This window comes from Euprymna scolopes, chromosome 3 (genome assembly GCF_053919585.1).
Source record: "Euprymna scolopes isolate OS-2025 chromosome 3, ASM5391958v1, whole genome shotgun sequence".
NCBI lineage: Eukaryota > Metazoa > Mollusca > Cephalopoda > Sepiida > Sepiolidae > Euprymna > Euprymna scolopes.
Genome location: NC_136484.1, coordinates 90430951 through 90449997, shown reverse-complemented (window position 1 = coordinate 90449997; position 19047 = coordinate 90430951). Strand labels below are relative to the sequence as shown.

Here is a 19047-nt window from a genome sequence, read left to right as displayed (position 1 = left end):
AATTGACTTTGTTTCAAACTCTCCCCTCCTGATAAAGACAAGTAAATAGAGACATTTCGTGATTTACGCAAAAATCCAACATATGAACCACCAAGAACAAATCTGGTTAAGCCATTCCGTTTCGTCTTAAGTTATTTAAAGACTGTTTCGTGCCCTAAATAAAAAGTTAAGTAGTTTTCATTTCTTTTCTGTGAAGTTGTATCACTTCTATGGAAGTTGTTGTTTTCCTTAGTGTTTTTCGAATTTGACAACAAACAAATGCATTTCATCAAAAACATTAGACCAATTGTGTTTAACCCGAATAAGGTTGATAAAAACCAGCCGAAAACAAAAGCAGAAATGGATATTCTTAAGATACAACCATTAAAACTACGCGACCATTAATGAGAATGTTATACTTGATCTTAATAAAAACGATCAAACTGCTATTTAAAATTAAATTATGACAGAATGACGAAAATGTTATATCAAAGTGAAACGTGACCAACTGACGAAAATGTTATTTTAAACTGCAACGTGACGAAAATGCTATTTATAATAGAACCGAAACCAACTGACGAAAATGCTATTTCGAACTGCAACGTGACCAACAAACTAAAAAGCTATTTAAAACTGAAACAAAACCAACAAACGTGACCAACTGACGAAAATATTACTTTAAACTAAAACGTGAGTAACTTACGATAATATTATTTTAAGCTGAAATGTGACCAACGCAAGAAAATTATATTTATAACTGAAATGTAACCAACTGACGAAAATGCTATTTCAAACTGAAATGTGAGCAACAGATTAAAAGCTACTTGAAACTGAAACATAACGAACTGACTAAATGTTATTTATAATTGAAATGTGACCAACTTACAGAAATTGTTATTTTAAACTGAAATGTGATCAACAGACTAAAATAATATTTTAATTTTAAACGTTACCAACTGACGAAAATGTTATTTTAAACTTAAAATTCACCAACTGGCGAAAATGCTTTTTTAAACTTAAATGTGACTAACTGACGAAAATATTATTTTAAACTGAAACGTGACCAACTGACAATGTTGTTATTTTAAACTGAAACGTGACCAACTGACGAAAATATTATTTTAAGCTGAAACGTGACCAATTGACGAAAATGCTATTTATAGCTGAAACGTAACCAACTGACCAAAATGCTATTTGAAACTGAAACGTAACCAACTTTCGAAAATGTCATTTAAACTGAAACGTGATCAAAAACCGTAAATACTATTTTAAATTGAAACGTAGTCCACTTACAAAAATGTTATTTCAAACTGAAACGTGACCAACTAATAAAAATGCTATTTATAACTGAAACATAACCAACTGACGAAAATGTTATTTATAACTGAAACGTAACCAACTGACGAAAATGCTATTTTAAACAGAAACGTGACCAACAGACTAAAAAGTTATTTAAACTGAAACGTGACCAACTGACGAAAATGTTATTTCAAACTGAAACGTGACCAACATTCGAAAATGCTATGTAAAACTGAAACGTGACCAAATGACGAAAATGCTATTTTAAACTGAAACGTGACCAACTGACGAGACTGTTATTTTAAACTGAAACGTGACCAACATTCGAAAATGCTATTTAAATTGAAATGTGACCACATAACGTAAATATTATTTAAACTGAAACGTAACCAACTGACGAAAATATTATTTTAAACTGAAACGTGACCAACTGCCGAAAATGCTATTTCAAACTGAAATGTGACTAACTGACGATATTTTAAACTCAAACCTGACCAATTCACGGAAATCCTAATTTAAAATCAAACGTGACCAACTGACGAAAATGGTATTTCGAACTAAAAAGTGACCAACTTACGAAAATGTTATCTGAAACTTATGCGTAACAAACCAAGAAAAATGCTATTTCGAACTTACGTCAAGAATGATCAACAAAAATGTTATTTTAACCTGAAAACAAACAAGCAGAGCTAATTATAGTAAGTCTATACGAACATTGTTAGCTACATATGTGCACACATGTTTCTGCTGCAATTCATTATTTGTCATTGAGCATTTTTTAATAAACATCGGAGTTTCAGTTGATTTACATCTAGGAGAACAACAGTAATATAATCCTTCTATACGGCTAAAAAAACTGTTGAATACGCTAAAACGTCTCTTATTAAACACAATTAAACATAAAAAAGATCGAGTTTAAAACCTTTCTCAAGAACATTCCAACAACTAACGCTAAGGATTTCCTACTGATACGATAAAAGAATGAATATTTAAAATCTGGTTGTATTGTAAAAATCCGGCTCGATAACACTGTTTTCCAAAAGGAATTACAGCCAAAAAATGTATGCACATATGTAGTCAATAATTCTTGTCCAAATTAATAAACATACTATATATATATATATATATATATATATATATATATATATATATATATATACAGATGCCTCCGTTCTATACCGAAAGACAAAGGATACCCCCTGTAGACGCAGCTGCGCGTGTAATTGTGAGGCAAGAGTTGTTCATTCTCAACCAAGCCTCTTCTCAATCAGCACTGCTTTAGTCCAGTGGCAAGGAGAAGGTCAGGACGACTGAAAACAATGCCGAGATAAGCGGAGAGCCCAAACAGCATATAATCATATAATCACGTTGACACACCGGTCCCCGCTAGATCACCGAAGTTAAGCAACGTTGAACCTGATCAATACTAAATAGGTTATCATTTAGGACTTAATGGTAACCTATTTAGTATTGACCAGGTTCAACGTTGCTTAACTTCGGTGATCTAGCGGGGACCGGTGTGTCAACGTGATTATACTGTACATATATTTTTTATTTATTTATTTTTCATTTAGCGAGTCAACGTTCTGTTCAAGTGTAAAAAGAAATTTGTCATAGTCGGCATGACTAGAACCAGTATATATCGCCGGCTAAGATATCGCCTGTCTTCCCCTAACAGCTCAATCTACGAACATCTTGTAGCACATGACATCCCCAAAAACAAATTTAGAAACATATTAATAAAAATCACCGCCATTTAGCCATTTCACATTGTAACCTACGCCTCCCAATCATGGAAACCCTACTCATTTACATAAACAAACCGACCATCAATCAGGCTTAATATGAAGGGGGCACGCTTAAGTGCTTTTAACGATTTTAAACGGTGTTAATTGACTTTTCAATAAACTCACTAAACGCAATTTTTATTCATCACTTGCATGAAGACGACTCATCGAAGTCGAAAACGTTCGCAAATATGGCAAATTTCTTTTTACACTTGAGCAGGACGTTCAAACATTGACCCGCCAAATGGAAAAAAGGGGATCGCAAGAGAAACAAACAATGAAACATAAGAGAAAAAATGCTGAGTGTTTCATGTCAAACAACGAATGATCCCTTAAATTAACATTAGGACTATTGTAAATTCGAGAGAGCATGTTGATGCATTGAGTGCAGGTGATTAAATTACTTACTGACTAAGTAGTCTCTCCAAGGAATGATAAAAATATAAAAAATAAGAAAGTTTTTTGTATAGTTTTAAAGGTTAAAAAACTTCCAATATATATATATATATATATATATATATATATATATATATATATATATATATATATATATATATATATATGAGGAAATGAAGAGAGAAAGATTGATAGATATTTACACCCAAGTATTATTATTATCGTTATAACAATAAACAAACTGGAATTTCGATTTGCCGAAGATGAAAAATTTTAAGTAAAATCTTTAACAAAATCACATTTTACTTCATCCTTTATGCTTCCAAATCTATTCTATTCGATATATATATATATATATATATATATATATATATATATATATATATATATATATATATATATATATATATACAAAACTATACGTACTTGTGACTCGTTGGGTCGCAACACTACCATTATTCATTTTACTTTGATTGCATTGAAAAATTCGCAAACTCTTACATAGTTGTTAAGATATTCTTTTTTCATAACTAAAAAAAAAATACGTCTCTTTACTTCTCTATTTTCCTGAAGAGATTAATTAATTTTTTATCTGATTTACAAATTAGATAGTAACGCTGAGAAAAGAGAGTAACTTTTCCCATAAATGCTCATAACTACATGACAAAATATTAGAGTGGTTGAAACAACATAGAATGAGAAGGTGCGAGAAAAATACATAGACAACTAAGTGAGAGATAGATACTTTGTTAAGTTATTTACAAATTAAGAACATAGCTCAACTCCAGAACTAATCTATATTTTAGCGTCTATTTTCTATGATTAAATATATATTGGGAAGTGTCTTAAGGAAACAAATGATTCAGTCCGCTTTATAATTTTCTTCTTCATAGCAGTGGACAAAGTTTATTGCGTTCCACGCCTAATCAAATACCTAAGAAATCTTACTGATTCTAACCATGTGATTAATACACGTATTGGACAGGCGTTGAACAAATGACAAAACATGAGAAGCTGCTATCAATAATTAAAGTATCAACTGGACCGAATGATTATAAAACTGTAATTAATTTTATTAAAGTTATGCCTTTTCAATTTGTATATAATTGTATATAATTGAATATAAAGAGAATCTAAAAATTTCCATGTGTATTAATAAGATTGTGGGACCATATCTTGTGGAAGGTTTTAAACTGGTGAAAAGAAAGTTACATGAAAGTGTCAAAACTTTCGCTTTTTTTTTTTCACACATGACGATTTGCTTAGAGTTTTTAAAGCTAGAAATGGCCTTTTCAACAGCTGAAATGCTTCCATATTTTTCAGATGCACATATACATAAGAATGGGTCTCAAAACGTTATTAATATGGATTGAAAGTTAGATTCAATCATTTTATAAATACAGATTAAAACAACATTATTTTAATAAAATGAATTATAAATTTATAACAAATAAGTTCAAATAATAATTTAACTATTGGACGCAGCTTCTCTTATTTAGTTGAAAAAAATTATTACGCAATACACTTAGCCAATATGCGCATTACGATTATGATCATAGTCGGTAAATCTTCGAAGGCATTAGGTCAGGCAGGGAGCGCCATACACTCCCCCGACAAAATCTGAAAAATAAGGAGACAAAACTCAGTTTGCAAGGCACTAATAGAAACTATCCTACTATACGGAGCTCGTACGTTGCTCGATCTAAGAAGCTTGTCGGATTAAGCGCCAAAATGCTACTCACTGTCTACAGCATATCGTACCGGGACCTTGTGACAAATAAAATGCTATATGGCTAATTGCAACAGTTAAACGTGAGTTTAGGGCTCTGGATCGATATGTATCTTGTCACGACGGACCAGTACATTGTACGGCTCCAGGTGCTAGCCGTTAGCGAATGAAGCAGTGATTTTAAACACGTATAAATTATTTTTATGCGGTTTCTATTTACTTATTTCTTGTCTGTGCATACTCGAAATTATACTACTTCAGATTCAATCCTGCCATTAGTTTTCTATATTTAAAACTGATATTTTTATATGTTTCACTTGCCCCGTGTGTAACATATTGTTGACACATCAGAACGGTGACATGTCCCAGCTGGACGGGATAAATGTCCATCGGTCTGTTTAGCACGTCACGTTGGACATTTGCCTTGTGTAATTTTCGTTTTCAGTCAACTCAAAGAAAACACTGTCCATAACTGCTCAGCATACATGTTTCTACAAAAGACACAGGTATTTTCTTTGCGCATTCTTTTATCTTCAAAGGTTTTCATATGATTTCCAGTGTCTTTTATGTATGTGTAATGCCCCCCTTTCTCTCTCTCTCTCTCTCTCTCTCTCTCTCTCTATATATATATATATATATATATATATATATATATATATAAAGGGCGCATTACGTGGGCAGCATTTCCACGAAAACAACACCTCGCAGCCATGAAAAAAAAAAAAGACGACCGGAGTATCAAGGCTCCCGTCCGTTGCTGCAAGTGCACTGAGTATGGTGGTGATTATGTAGAAAAATAAATTCTGGATTGCAAAAGTTCGCTCGTTTTAATGGTATCAATCCTGTCTTGATAGCTCTTCAACTTCTTGAGTTAAAAATAGGAGGTGTTACTATTGAAACAACTTGCGTAATATATAAATTGCTCTAAGTAACAAATATATACAATACCACTTTGCGCATTATAATATACTACACATACTATATACAATATTGAGATGTAATATTGAGTTATAGATTCAATCCGAATTGGAAAATTTTTCATATTAAATTAAATATTCGATTGGAATCAAACTTTGTATACTTTTATATTACAAATAAACTTATCTTATTTTCTTCACACACACACACACACACACACACACACACACACACACACACACACACACACACAAACACACACACACAAACACACACACACTCACTTGTTTATGGCCAAACCGCTTCAAACGGACAAATTCGTTAGATTTGACTTTAAAAAGACCAATCTGGCAATCCTGAACAAGAATATGAAAATGATCTTTCTTTGATTAAGCCTCGTTTTTGAATATCATTATAATAATATACGAACATTGTTGTAATGGCGCGAGAAAGGAACCTGTAGAAATTATGATGTGCAGCAGTTCTTAACCGAAAAAAAAGTAAGCAAAGCGTTACGTAAAACGAGAACGTTCAAAAGAAACAGGGTAAAGAAAGAAGACATTATCACACTAAAAATATGAGATTTATCACACTAAAAAATATGAGATTTATCACACTAAAAAATATGAGATTTATCACACTAAAAAATATGAGATTTATCACACTAAAAAATATGAGATTTATCACACTAAAAAATATGAGATTTATCACACTAAAAAATATGAGATTTATCACGCTAAAAAATATGAGATTTATCACACTAAAAAATATGAGATTTATCACGCTAAAAAATATGAGATTTATCACACTAAAAAATATGAGATTTATCACGCTAAAACATATGAGATTTATCACGCTAAAAAATATGAGATTTATCACACTAAAAAATATGAGATTTATCACACTAAAAAATATGAGATTTATCACACTAAAAAATATGAGATTTATCACACTAAAAAATATGAGATTTATCACACTAAAAAATATGAGATTTATCACACTAAAAAATATGAGATTTATCACGCTAAAAAATATGAGATTTATCACACTAAAAAATATGAGATTTATCACGCTAAAAAATATGAGATTTATCACGCTAAAAAATATGAGATTTATCACGCTAAAAAATATGAGATTTATCACACTAAAAAATATGAGATTTATCACACTAAAAAAATATGAGATTTATCACACTAAAAATATTCATCAAAAATTTATAAAAAAACTGTTTATCACACTTAAAAATTTTTATTTATCACACTAAAAAATATGAGATTTATCAGACTAAAAATTATGAGCTAAAACAAATTATAGATAACGGAAAATTATCAAAAAATCGTGTTCTAGTTAATTAAATTTCAGTTGAAGAATGAGATTGTAAAAAGTGTTCAGAATGCTTAACTTAAAAAAAAAAATTGTGTAACCGAATGAAAGTGTTCAGAATACCTAACCTCATAACAAATGGTCGCAATGCCTAACCTTATAAAAAGTGTTCAGAATGCCTAACTTTGTAAAAAGTGTTCAGAATGCCTAACCGAATGAAAAAGTGTTCAGAATGCCTAACCTAATAAAAAGTGTTCAGAAAGCCTAAACGAATGAAAAAGTATTCAGAATGCCTAACCTTATAAAAAGTGTTCAGAATGCCTTACCGAATGAAAAATTGTTTAGAATGCCTAACCTTATAAAAGTGTTCAGAATGCCTAACCGAATGAAAAATCGTTCAGAATGTCTAACCTTATAAAAGTGTTCCGAATGCATACCCTTATAAAAAGTGTTCAGATTTCCTAACCGAATGAAAAAGTGTTCAGAATGCCTAATTTTACAAAAAGCGTTCAGAATGCCCAACCGAAAGAAAAAGTGTTCAGAATGCCCAACCGAAAGAAAAAGTGTTCAGAATGCCCAACCGAAAGAAAAAGTGTTCAGAATGCCCAACCGAAAGAAAAAGTGTTCAGAATGCCTAACTTTATAAAAAATGTTCAGAATGCCTAACCGAATGAAAAAGCGTTCAGAATGCCTAACCTTATAAAAGTGTCCAGAATGTCTGACCGAATGAAAAAGTGTCCAGAATGCCTAACCTTATAAAATGTATCCAGAATGCCTAACCGAATGAAAAAGTGTTCAGAATGCCTAACCTTATAGATAATGTTCAGAATACTTAACCGAATGAAAAGTGTATCCTACCCTTATAAAAAGTGTTCAGAATGCCAAACCGAATGGAAACGTGTTCAGAATGTCTAACCTTATAAAAGTGTGTTCAGAATGCCTAACCGAATGAGAACGTGTTCAGAATGCCTAACTTTATAAAAAGTGTTCAAAATGCCTAACCTTATAAAAATGTGTTCAGAATTCCAAACCGAATGAAAACGTGTTCAGAATGCCTAACTTTATAGAAAATGTTCAGAATGCTTAACCGAATGAAAATGTGTTCAGAATGCCTACCATAAAAACTGTTAAGATTGCCTAATATAATAAAAAAGTGTTCAGAATGCGTAACATAATAAAAAGTGTTCAGAATAATGACATAATGAAAAGTTGTAAAGAATGCCTAACTTACTGAAAAAGTGTTCAAGTTACCTAACCTAAAAATAAATGGTCAGAATGCCTAATCTAATACTTAGTATAAAATGATGAACAATCGTACTTAGCATTACAATTATAGAGAATACATAACTACAGATAAAAAAAACGTCACCTTATATAAATGAACAATAGACATACAGAAAGTCAGAGCGTTCATCGACCGGTAGTAGAAATATAATATTAAATTAATGAAGACAAAGCTGATCGTAGCACGTTATTACGGGACTGCTTACCTCCAGACTAAAACAGGGTTGTTTTTAAATATAATGTCAGCAGATTCCTGTCAAGAAACTATCAGCCATTCTCAATCTTCTCGTAAATTTTTTCATAAGTCTTTATCCTAAAGTGGATTTTGGCCTTGATAAATGGTGATTTATTAATAAAGAACAAAAAGGCACATGATGTAGATCAGACATGTCAAACTCCAGCAACGGCCATAGAGATCAGTTTATTTTGCCATTTTTACAATTATTAGTGAAGACGTTCTATACATATTATTTCATAATATGTTTCTTCAAAACATGCAAAACTCCTATCCAAAAATGACAGTTCAAACGTATACGTAGTTCAACAAACAAATTATATCGAAAGAAATTAGCATGAGATAGAAACGTGTTCTTTATTTTAATATAATGAAAATCTGAATTAATGGTTCAATTGAATCTGAATGCAACAGCACTGAATCCAATGCACATAAATTACAATAGTTCGAAATGGACCTGTTTCATGTGTTGTCCCGAAGCTTAATACTTCTTGTTGTCGACAGTCTTTGATATGCCAGGTTGAAAATTTTGTGCAGATCCGAGTTCGAATTGTTTGGATTCTTCGGACTACTGTTTTCATCTTGAGTGTCATTTTTACGGCGTTTCGGTCGATGTAAGTTTTGACCTTTTTTAGGTGTATCTTGTCGAACTCGGGAATGTTTTTTGTCGAATTCGAGAATGTTTTTATCGAACTTTGGAATCTGGATGGGTTTCGAACGGAACTCTTTATTTATTTCACGGAGGTGGCATCCTTGCTTACGTCAGCCATGACTGGATAGAGGTTTTAAGTAATTCGTGATTATATTTTTCGGTCGCTCACATTGAGAATTGAACCTTCAACATTCAGGAGAATATCACTTTTACGAATGCTTTTTCCAAGTACTCTAACCACTGCGCCACGTGAAAGTTGAAAGTTGAAGGTTCAATTCTCAGTGTGTATGATTGAAAAGTACAATTGCGAATTACTTAGAATGGGCAGCATGTTTGGCATGCGCGTTGTGGGTAATAATTATACTAACGGACGGAGCCTTTTACATGCAAGCTTGGTTGCATCTAAAAACTGTCAAAAATATCGTTGAGAATTTTTTTCAAAATTGCCAAAAAAAAATAAATAATAATAATAATAATGCAATGAGCTTATCAAAACAAAGACACCAGAGAAACATGGACAACTGTTTCAAAATATTTGGTTATCATTTTTTCGTTATTTTAAATAATGCGATATAAAAATAGTCTAAAAATAATGTAACCGGATATAATCAATTTATTTGTGCAGGTGGGTATTTCAACTTGTCTGTGACTTTGTTCGTCTGTCAATGCATCCGGTCATTGGATTAATAAAGCAAAAAGATCAGGGGAAGAAGACAATTTAAAAAAAAATTGTTAATATCGTTGCTGACCATAAAATTTCCGTTAGTTATCAATCTTATACGAGTCAAGTTATATAAAACGTATAAAAATATAATCTTGTATATAAAGTCGAGTGAGATTCTCTCTTGTACTGTTGACGTATTTATATGGGTATGCATGTGTGCTTTTTAATCAATATATATATATATATATATATATATATATATATATATATATACTTCGCTAACAATTTAGGCCTATTGCTTCCACGAGTGTTTTAAAAAATGAAACAAATATTTTAATTCAAATGCACTAATTTTTATATTAAATCCGCTCAGTCATTTTCTTTTTCATTACTAATTTTAAGAGCGGAAGTGGGATTAACTAATGTATCCACAGTACTAAGTCTTCATCCTTCAATCATATCGGAAAGAAATACGAACTAAATCGAATTGGAGCCACTTTTTCGTATACAGCGTTCATCTGCTCACTTCATATTAATCGTTAGTCTACCACTGATTATATGACTAAAAATAAAAAAAAAACTATATAAATTTATGTTTTCAGATTACAAATAATATAAAACACTCAAAATTTTGTTAGAATATACGTAAAACGGTCTTACATTTCTTTATTTGAAATTAAAACTTCATAAACAATCTGCGTTATTTTTAACATTCATTAAATACACGAGTGATTCGATTTTCAGTATAATGGCTTCCGCGTTTGTCGTTTGCATATAACGACACCAATAACATAAATGATAAAGGCAATTCGTAAAAATATATACAATTTTTATTACAAAGTTAGCAATTTTTACATAATCCTTACAATAGTTAATTAATAAAAATACGAAGTGTGATCATTGTGTTGGACACTGAAAATATATTAATCGAGTGGTAGTAATTGGCGTTGAACGCATGCATCCATCGTTTCGCTTTTCAATCAAGTGGATGAAATATTTTTTATGTAGACATGTTTGTGTATTTTAACTGATTTTCCATATGGTCGCATTTGTATCAGTTACATCATTTCCCAGTTTAGTGTTTCTCAACTTTTGATGACATGTGTATCTCAATACTCGTGTCCCTCTGCACTGCAACAAAAAAATGCAGATTTTGTTTTATATTGTTTATTTAAATAGACTAAAATAATAACCCAAAGTCAAAATTTTGCTGAAAATTACACACTTGCTATCGAGCTCGTGCGACAAAGTCTCTTATGTCAGGCTTTGTTTTAGACACAGGAAATATAGTTTCTGGACTGCGGGTCGCCAGATCAGAAAATGCACATCCGCATAGACATGTTATAGCGAATTGTATTAAGGGATATGCATCCTGGTTAGACAACTAGAAGCTGAATAGGTTTATTTTGTTTTGAAGGCCAACTTTATTGATTTTAATACCTTGAACACTGCCAGATCTCCTGACTCATCTTCAATAGGTTCAATTTCAGTGTTAAAGGGTTCTCTGTGCATTAAGAGCTGTATTTTTGCGCAATAGATTAATTTCTTTAGAAAAAAATAAACAGATCAAACAGTTCTTTCCTTCTAGTGTTTGCGCATAAAACAAATTAAAATTCGTCCCCAGACACAAACAATTTGAACTGCCACAATGAGAAAACTAACGGTACTAATAACTAAGTTCCAAACTTATTCGACATTCATTTTAATCAAAGGATATACAGGTTGGTGATGTTCTCGACGTATGACCAAACGAAGTAGTCCAGCGGGTTCAGGTCGGGGAGGAGTATAACGAGACCGATACTGCACCAACCACACCGGGTTTCCTTAATTTCGTCGGATTTCACCCGATATGACAGGTGTTCTTTCGATCGTACATTGTCCCGTCACAAGTTGGCCTGTTGATCGTCTTCTCCCACTGTGTTTTTATAGTGGGGCACTTTGCCTCTCGATCGAATCGTCTCCTACCCTGTGTAGGAAGTCTACGGGTACATCAATCACTCCGCTGGTTCTTGCGGCTTGCTGAAAAATGAAGAGTCCTCACCACAAACAAACAGAACTCCGGTTTATAACAATAACAGACTATTTATTAATTTTATTACTTCATAACAGCTACTGTCTAAATTGAGGTGACTGACTATAACAGTGAAACGATGTAAGACCAGACCAGTTAACTATCCCATTAACACAGGATAGTTAACATCATAACATCAGGCCCTGAGGGCTCCCAAATCGGGAGCGCTTGACCAGCCCGGCCGTTCAGTTTGCTGGCTACGACTCTACTCTACTCTTTTTAGAATTCCTTTTCCTAAAAATCCAACCCCTTTTCCCCATCTCTCCTTCAAAGAGTGGTTACAAACACCCTTTCTTTCTTCCTCTTAGAGCTTACCCTTCGTCCTGTCCACTCAACACCTCTCTCTCTCTCTCTCTCTCTCTCTCTCTCTCTCTCTCTCTCTCTTTCTGTTCCCCTAATTTCTACTCCTCCTCTTCTAACTTATCTCTTCCAAATTTTAACCCTCATTTGCACTGAGGTTTTTACTTATTATCAAATTAGGAGTGATTAGTCATTCCAGATCGAACAATGCTTGGCGGCGACCCTTACCCTTGACCCCCATTCTAAGTTGTCAGCCTTAATCAGTTAAGTATCTCTGGATCTCTTCATACCTCTCAACAGAGGTTTTAAAAACAACCTTTCATGTTAACAGATATATAACGACAATGAGATAAAAACAATTATTTGTTTTTTCTCTTTCTGACAAAATCCCATAGACATTTCTGTTTTGTCCCAATCAGACATCAACACCCCCTCTTCTGCCTTCTCTTTGTCTATCCCGTCCGATCAAATACCCCCTCTCACCGCAATATGCTCCTCGCTTCATGCATTCATGACACCAATAGTGTCATAGGAGGGGGACAGTGAGAGAAGGGTACAAAGTCGTAGCACTCCTTCTGAAGCCAAACCTTAGTTTCTTTGGACTTGTGGGCGGCGCAGAATCCTGTTTCCACATCTAGGGCCTGCCAGCGACCACCTGATGGCAACAGGGAATTGCCACACTCTTCAGCACATCCAGGTACACTTTGGTGTTAACTTTCAAGCCAACTTCGAAGATATGAGGTAGCATGATGTGGCCCTTACTTGAAACCACACCAAAGACCATAACCGTAGCGGGAAACTTCGTTGATCTGTGCCCTAAAGCGTTGAACAATCTGCGTTTGTATTTTGAGGGTACTGACACTGGTCCCGTTGTCATAACTTGGATCGGTAGAGAGCACAGCGGCGCATCTCCGATCTCGCTCGTTGAACATTGTGTCATTTTTAGACACGATAGAAGACTCCTATCGCTCTTGAAATGTGTACAGAACTGGACAACTAGTAGATGGTAGATGTAACAAACATAGAAAACTGGTTTTCATCAAACGGAAATGGAATCATGTCGTGTATTTTAGGGCGATCATTTTTATCGTTCTACCTTGTGTTTAGAATTATGTTTTACTATTTCCTTTTTTATTGCTTACGAATATCTGTATAGTGAGACTGCATGCACAATGAGAGATAGTGAGAGTTAGTGTTTTTTATGTACAGTGAGAGAAAATAAGAATGGGAGATAAAAACTTAATAAGAGATGGGTCACTTGGTGAGGTAATTGCAAATTGGAGTTAATTAGAACAAATATATCTTAATCTCCAAACTCAAAAGAATATTTTTGCATGTAGTTTGTGTGATTAAAATAGATAAATTACTTAGGGAAACAAACATTAATTAATTCAGCTTCAGTACAATACCAGACCGACACCCCCCCCACACACACAACCACACATACACACACACGCAACCACACACACAACCACACACACACACACACACACACACACACACACACACACACACACACACACACACACACACACACACACATATTGTACCATTCTTTATCCCCTTTCTTTTGTTGTCGGCGTGTGAATTGTGAGGAGTGTCCCCACCGCTTCAGGCAAATGTCTCGTATCTCTTCACACACGCAAACGGCAGTCAAAAAAAAAAAAAAAGGATTTAAATGACCTCACTTCACACAACCCTCATCTCGTCCACTCACTCTCCCTATACCCCAATCGCCCTCTGCAGTCACAGTCCTTTACCTGTTCATTCGTCTGTTCGTTCGTGTGTCTGCCTTTATACTTGTTATGCGTTAAACTGAAGCTTACATCCGACACAGGTGAACGTGCCATCTGTTTAAGCAGGGACAGTTAAAGGCTAGCCTGACAGCCAGCAAGTGATGAATGATTTCACCTGGACTAATATGCAGCACAAGAAAGAAAAAACGAAAGAGATCTATTAAGAAGAGAGAGAGAGAGAGAGAGAGAGAGAGAGAGAGAGAGAGAGAGAGTAGGAAGTGCAATGTACAGTTCAACCACGTTTTAGGATACACGCACAAAGATGTTTTATTTAACCACCGATTTGTGATGCTAATCCAACAGTATCTCATTTAAATGTTAAAGAAGAAAAAAAACTAGTACTAAGCTTCAATTTTATTCAATCTCTGCCGGTGATTATATGCTATATATTATTGCTATATATATTTTATTATCGATGTCTTTTGACAGTTTAACACCTTATAACCATTTTAAAGTTTTATCGTAAAATAAAAACTTTGTAGTGTGTAATTATAATGTTCACAAAATCCTGACTGTTCATTAAATAATTTGTCTACGACCAGACTTGTTTTATTGTCAGTTTTTTACACTTATTTGGCGAGTTGTTTTAGCTGAATTGAGAGTATTAGTCATTTAAAATTAATCTTTTATTTTCTTAATAATTCTAATCCTGATATTATAAGACAGATCGAAAAATTCAAAACATTAATTAGACTAATTAATAAGTAAACGTTTGTTTCTTTAGACTTATTTGAACTGAGTTTGATAATTTAATCAAATAAGTTTTAACATCTGTTTTTTTTTTTTTGTGCTTGGCTATGAACTATGTTGAATCGTCGAAAATTCACTTTGGACACGCTCGATTCGCCAAATCGAGTCGTGAGGATGCGCTGGAACCGTGACGCTCTCACCATTCTGGAGATTCTTTCAGAGTCTGAGCTTCCTTTGATTGCTCAAGTCTCCGACAGCGAGGAGATAACGCAGGTGGATAAACATTTCGATTGGAGACAACCGTTGCTTATGTACAAGCAACAATCGGAGGTGAAGGTGTATGCGCAGGTGCTTCCGGACTCGGGCAGCATCAATGGATGGGAATTTTCCGAAAGCCCACAGATCACCGTCGTCCCCGTCGACTTTCAAGGTAAGTTAAACAACAACAAAAATTATTTATTTAATTGATATAAAATAGAGTTTTTGATACGATAATGCGTTAAAAAATTACCGTTTCCATTTGGTTTAAACGCACACATCTATATTATGAACGTGTACGCGTGCGTTTGCAGCTCGTTTCAATAAGCACTTAAGCGCTTAATCTTCATAATAACTGATAATAGAAAGGGAAAAAATGTTCACGTATGCAAATGTAAATTTATGAGCAAAGAGTGAGTAAAGTGGTTGACCATAGTCAAAGGCAACCTAAAGGCTCCCTTTTAATTAGCTACAACACCGAAGTGTAGGGCGTGGCGCTAATCCTTTCCCAGGAATTCCTCACTTACCCTTGATCACCCATCTTATAATGTTGGGCATTTAGCAAGGCGGGATCAAGTAACATTTTTTGAATCTTTAGTATGATTCGGCTAAGAATTAAACGCCGGTCTTCATGCTCAGCAGTGGACACTAATCCTTATATCAAATGGGCTGGTACGAGAGGTTTAATATCAATAATATCTGAAAATAATAAAAAAGGAAGTAAATAGTATTTTTCATTTTTAATATAGACATGAATTATTCCCTTTTATTGTTAACACAGAACGAACGGACAGGAAAGAGGATGGATAGAATGAGGAAAGAGAAGGGAAGAGGGAGATTGAAAGAGTTTTATTTTTATTATTGCTGATTAATTGTGTCCTCTTATCGATTATATATATATATATATATATATATATATATATATATATATATATATATATATATAATCCTCCCTATCTTGGGTTGAGCATATTGGGAAGTGATATACAAACTGCTATTAGCGCATTAAGCGACGCTCTTTGTGTAAACAAATCGAGCGGAGGCATTTGGACGATGTCAAAACATCGATAATTCACTACCCATACAGCAGCAGCAGTATAGCGCAATGATGAAACCCCTTTGATTGTCATTTGGGCGGTCGGGTTTCGATCCTGGCTTGAGGCAGTTGCCTGTCTAGCCGCACTGTTGAGCTGTGAAACTACGAAACAGTGCTGTATGTGGATTGCTATATATATATATATATAAGTGGTGGGAAGAGAGATTAATTTCATGTTAATGATTTCAAATAATGAATATGAGTTAAATTGCGAAACAATCGAAGTTTGCTAGTTCATTTACTGTTGCTTTTAAACATTAATTTAAACCATAGAAATATTTCGAAACAGTTGTTAAAAGGTTTCAATATCACTTTTGAATTTCAAACATTTATTAGTCATTTCTTTTTTATTGACGAGTCAAATCTTATGAAGGCCAGAAGCCGCTCGAGTATATGTATATTATGAGACGATTGTAGATGATGTATAAAACGGATAAACATTGATTACTTATAGGACATGGTAAGTATTTGTTGCCATTGGATTTGAAAATGATCGTGTTGTAGTCAGCAAAGAAGTCAGCTCGTGGAAATGCGTTTCACAGATGAGAAATTTTTGGGAAGACACTCTGTTCACAGAAATTCCGTTTGATGCTAGGCACACAGAGAAAGTGCGTTTTTTTTTTTCGATTGCGGTTACAAGACTTAGTATTTCAGGTGAAAAGGTTTTTATTTCGTGAGTGTTGAAAAATACAAAATAAGTTTAAAGCCGAATATAACGTAATTACAAGTCAAGGATACGTCCTCAACAATCTGTTTCTGTTCGGGTGAGGTATGGTTCAGTTCTATGAAGTCCACCCTCCAAGGCTTTACTTTCTATCTTTGAGAAGGGGTTAGTTTATTGTTAATCATCTGAGACGACCCTATCGATAATGCAGCTCAAGCATTTTCGGCACTTGTTTGGAATAATAAGGAAAATTGAAAATAAAAAAAAATTGAATTCAATAAAAGTAATATTAGCTACTTAATTGTCATATCGAAATTAATAACATATCCGAAAATTATGAAACATTATAAAGTATAAAATTAATTATTAATGAAAATTGCTTCTGAAAAAAAAAAATACTTGAATAATAAATATATTTAAAACTATGAGTTACTTCCCTTGCTTATGTTATATTTTTAAATCAAAATGACGGATCAATAGATTGTTAAAATCAATGTTTTATGTAATGTAGTAATATATTACTAATTTCGACATGACAATTAAGTAAATAACATCGCTTTAATTAATATTCAATTTTTCGATTTTTGATTTAAGTTATTATTTCGAAAGGCACTGTATTTTTTTTTAGACTGGTGTGCATTTCTCTTATTGCGATGGCTTTTCAAAACCTCATCTGACCTCGTGTCTTATCTCCCGGCAGGAATGTATTAAAAAAATTTAAATCCAAAGACAATTATTAAGATTCATTTGTGAACGGTGAAATGCATTTTTGTTCGCGCCCCTGTCGTTACCAAGAACGTATTGTACACTTATCTGTTTACTTGTATGAGGAATGCATGTTTCTAAGGACCTGTCAGTCAACTCGCAAAAAGAAAGTGCCTCAATAATGCAGTTCAAAACATTTCACAGGAAACGACAAAGGCTTTATTTCTTGACCCAATTCTGTCTGCTCCGATCTGAGAAAATTTGAGTTGTTTCCTTTTCTTCTTCTTCTTCTTCTTCTTCTTCTTCTTCTTCTTCTTCTTTTTTTTTTTTTTTTTTTTTTTGATTGCTTGTGTCTTCGGTGGCGGATCTCGGGCCGACTTCCTTCATCGGATTGCCAATTACAGGAAACGATTTGGTAAGAGGTTAGATATTTATCTTATTATAGTGCGGCCTACTTTATACAGGCAGTTTACACACTTAATATGCGCACATACACCCCCATATATATATATATATATATATATATATATATATATATATATATATATATATATATATATATATATTCAGTTGGATTATTTTTATATTTCTATTTGCCACAAGTGATAATGCAGGGGTTTACAGTCAACCTTTTTACTGTAATAAGTTCTATCTTTGCAAAGAAAATAGTTCTAAAATGTATTAATTAATCATTATGAATTTTGAAACACAATTGTTTGGTGTAATGGATCATATTGTTGACTATATTTAGTTTAATTTAGTTTACGCAAATTTCGTGAAAATTCAAATACCTCCTATTTTTATGAAATTTGGGGTATTAGAATTGAAGTAACAAATACTCCTAAATGTCAATCTCTTTGGTGCATTAAAAAGGTTTTAAGGGGACATAATATGTGAACAACCTCTCATTTGAAAATTCAAATATTTCAGATTTTCATTGAATTTGATATAGAATGATTAAACCCCGACTAAGCAAGATTTATTGACTTTCAATTTTTTCTCTTAAGCTTAAGCCTACAATTTTAGACATATTTTAAAATGAAAGACGCAATGGAATTTAATGAAAATTAGAACAAGGATTCTTAACATAAGTCTGATGTCATTGTGTCTTGATTGTAATCATTGCACGGAGACTTAAAGTGGTGCAAAACTTCTGTTAGTGTATCATTTGTATTGTTCAGACTAATATTTTCATGTTAAG

At 33.3% G+C, this 19047-nt stretch overlaps 1 protein-coding gene across 1 annotated transcript in view; it reads left to right on the top strand.

Annotated features, from left to right (window-relative positions):
• The first annotated feature begins 14642 nt into the window (after positions 1–14642).
• The window catches only part of LOC145257423 (uncharacterized), a 79388-nt gene continuing 74983 nt past the window's right edge, over positions 14643–19047 (top strand). The window contains exon 1 of the mRNA XM_080115661.1: positions 14643–15553. Within this exon, the coding sequence (XP_079971787.1) occupies positions 15238–15553 (316 nt within the window). The 5' untranslated portion in view covers positions 14643–15237. The remainder of the gene's footprint in view (positions 15554–19047) is intronic.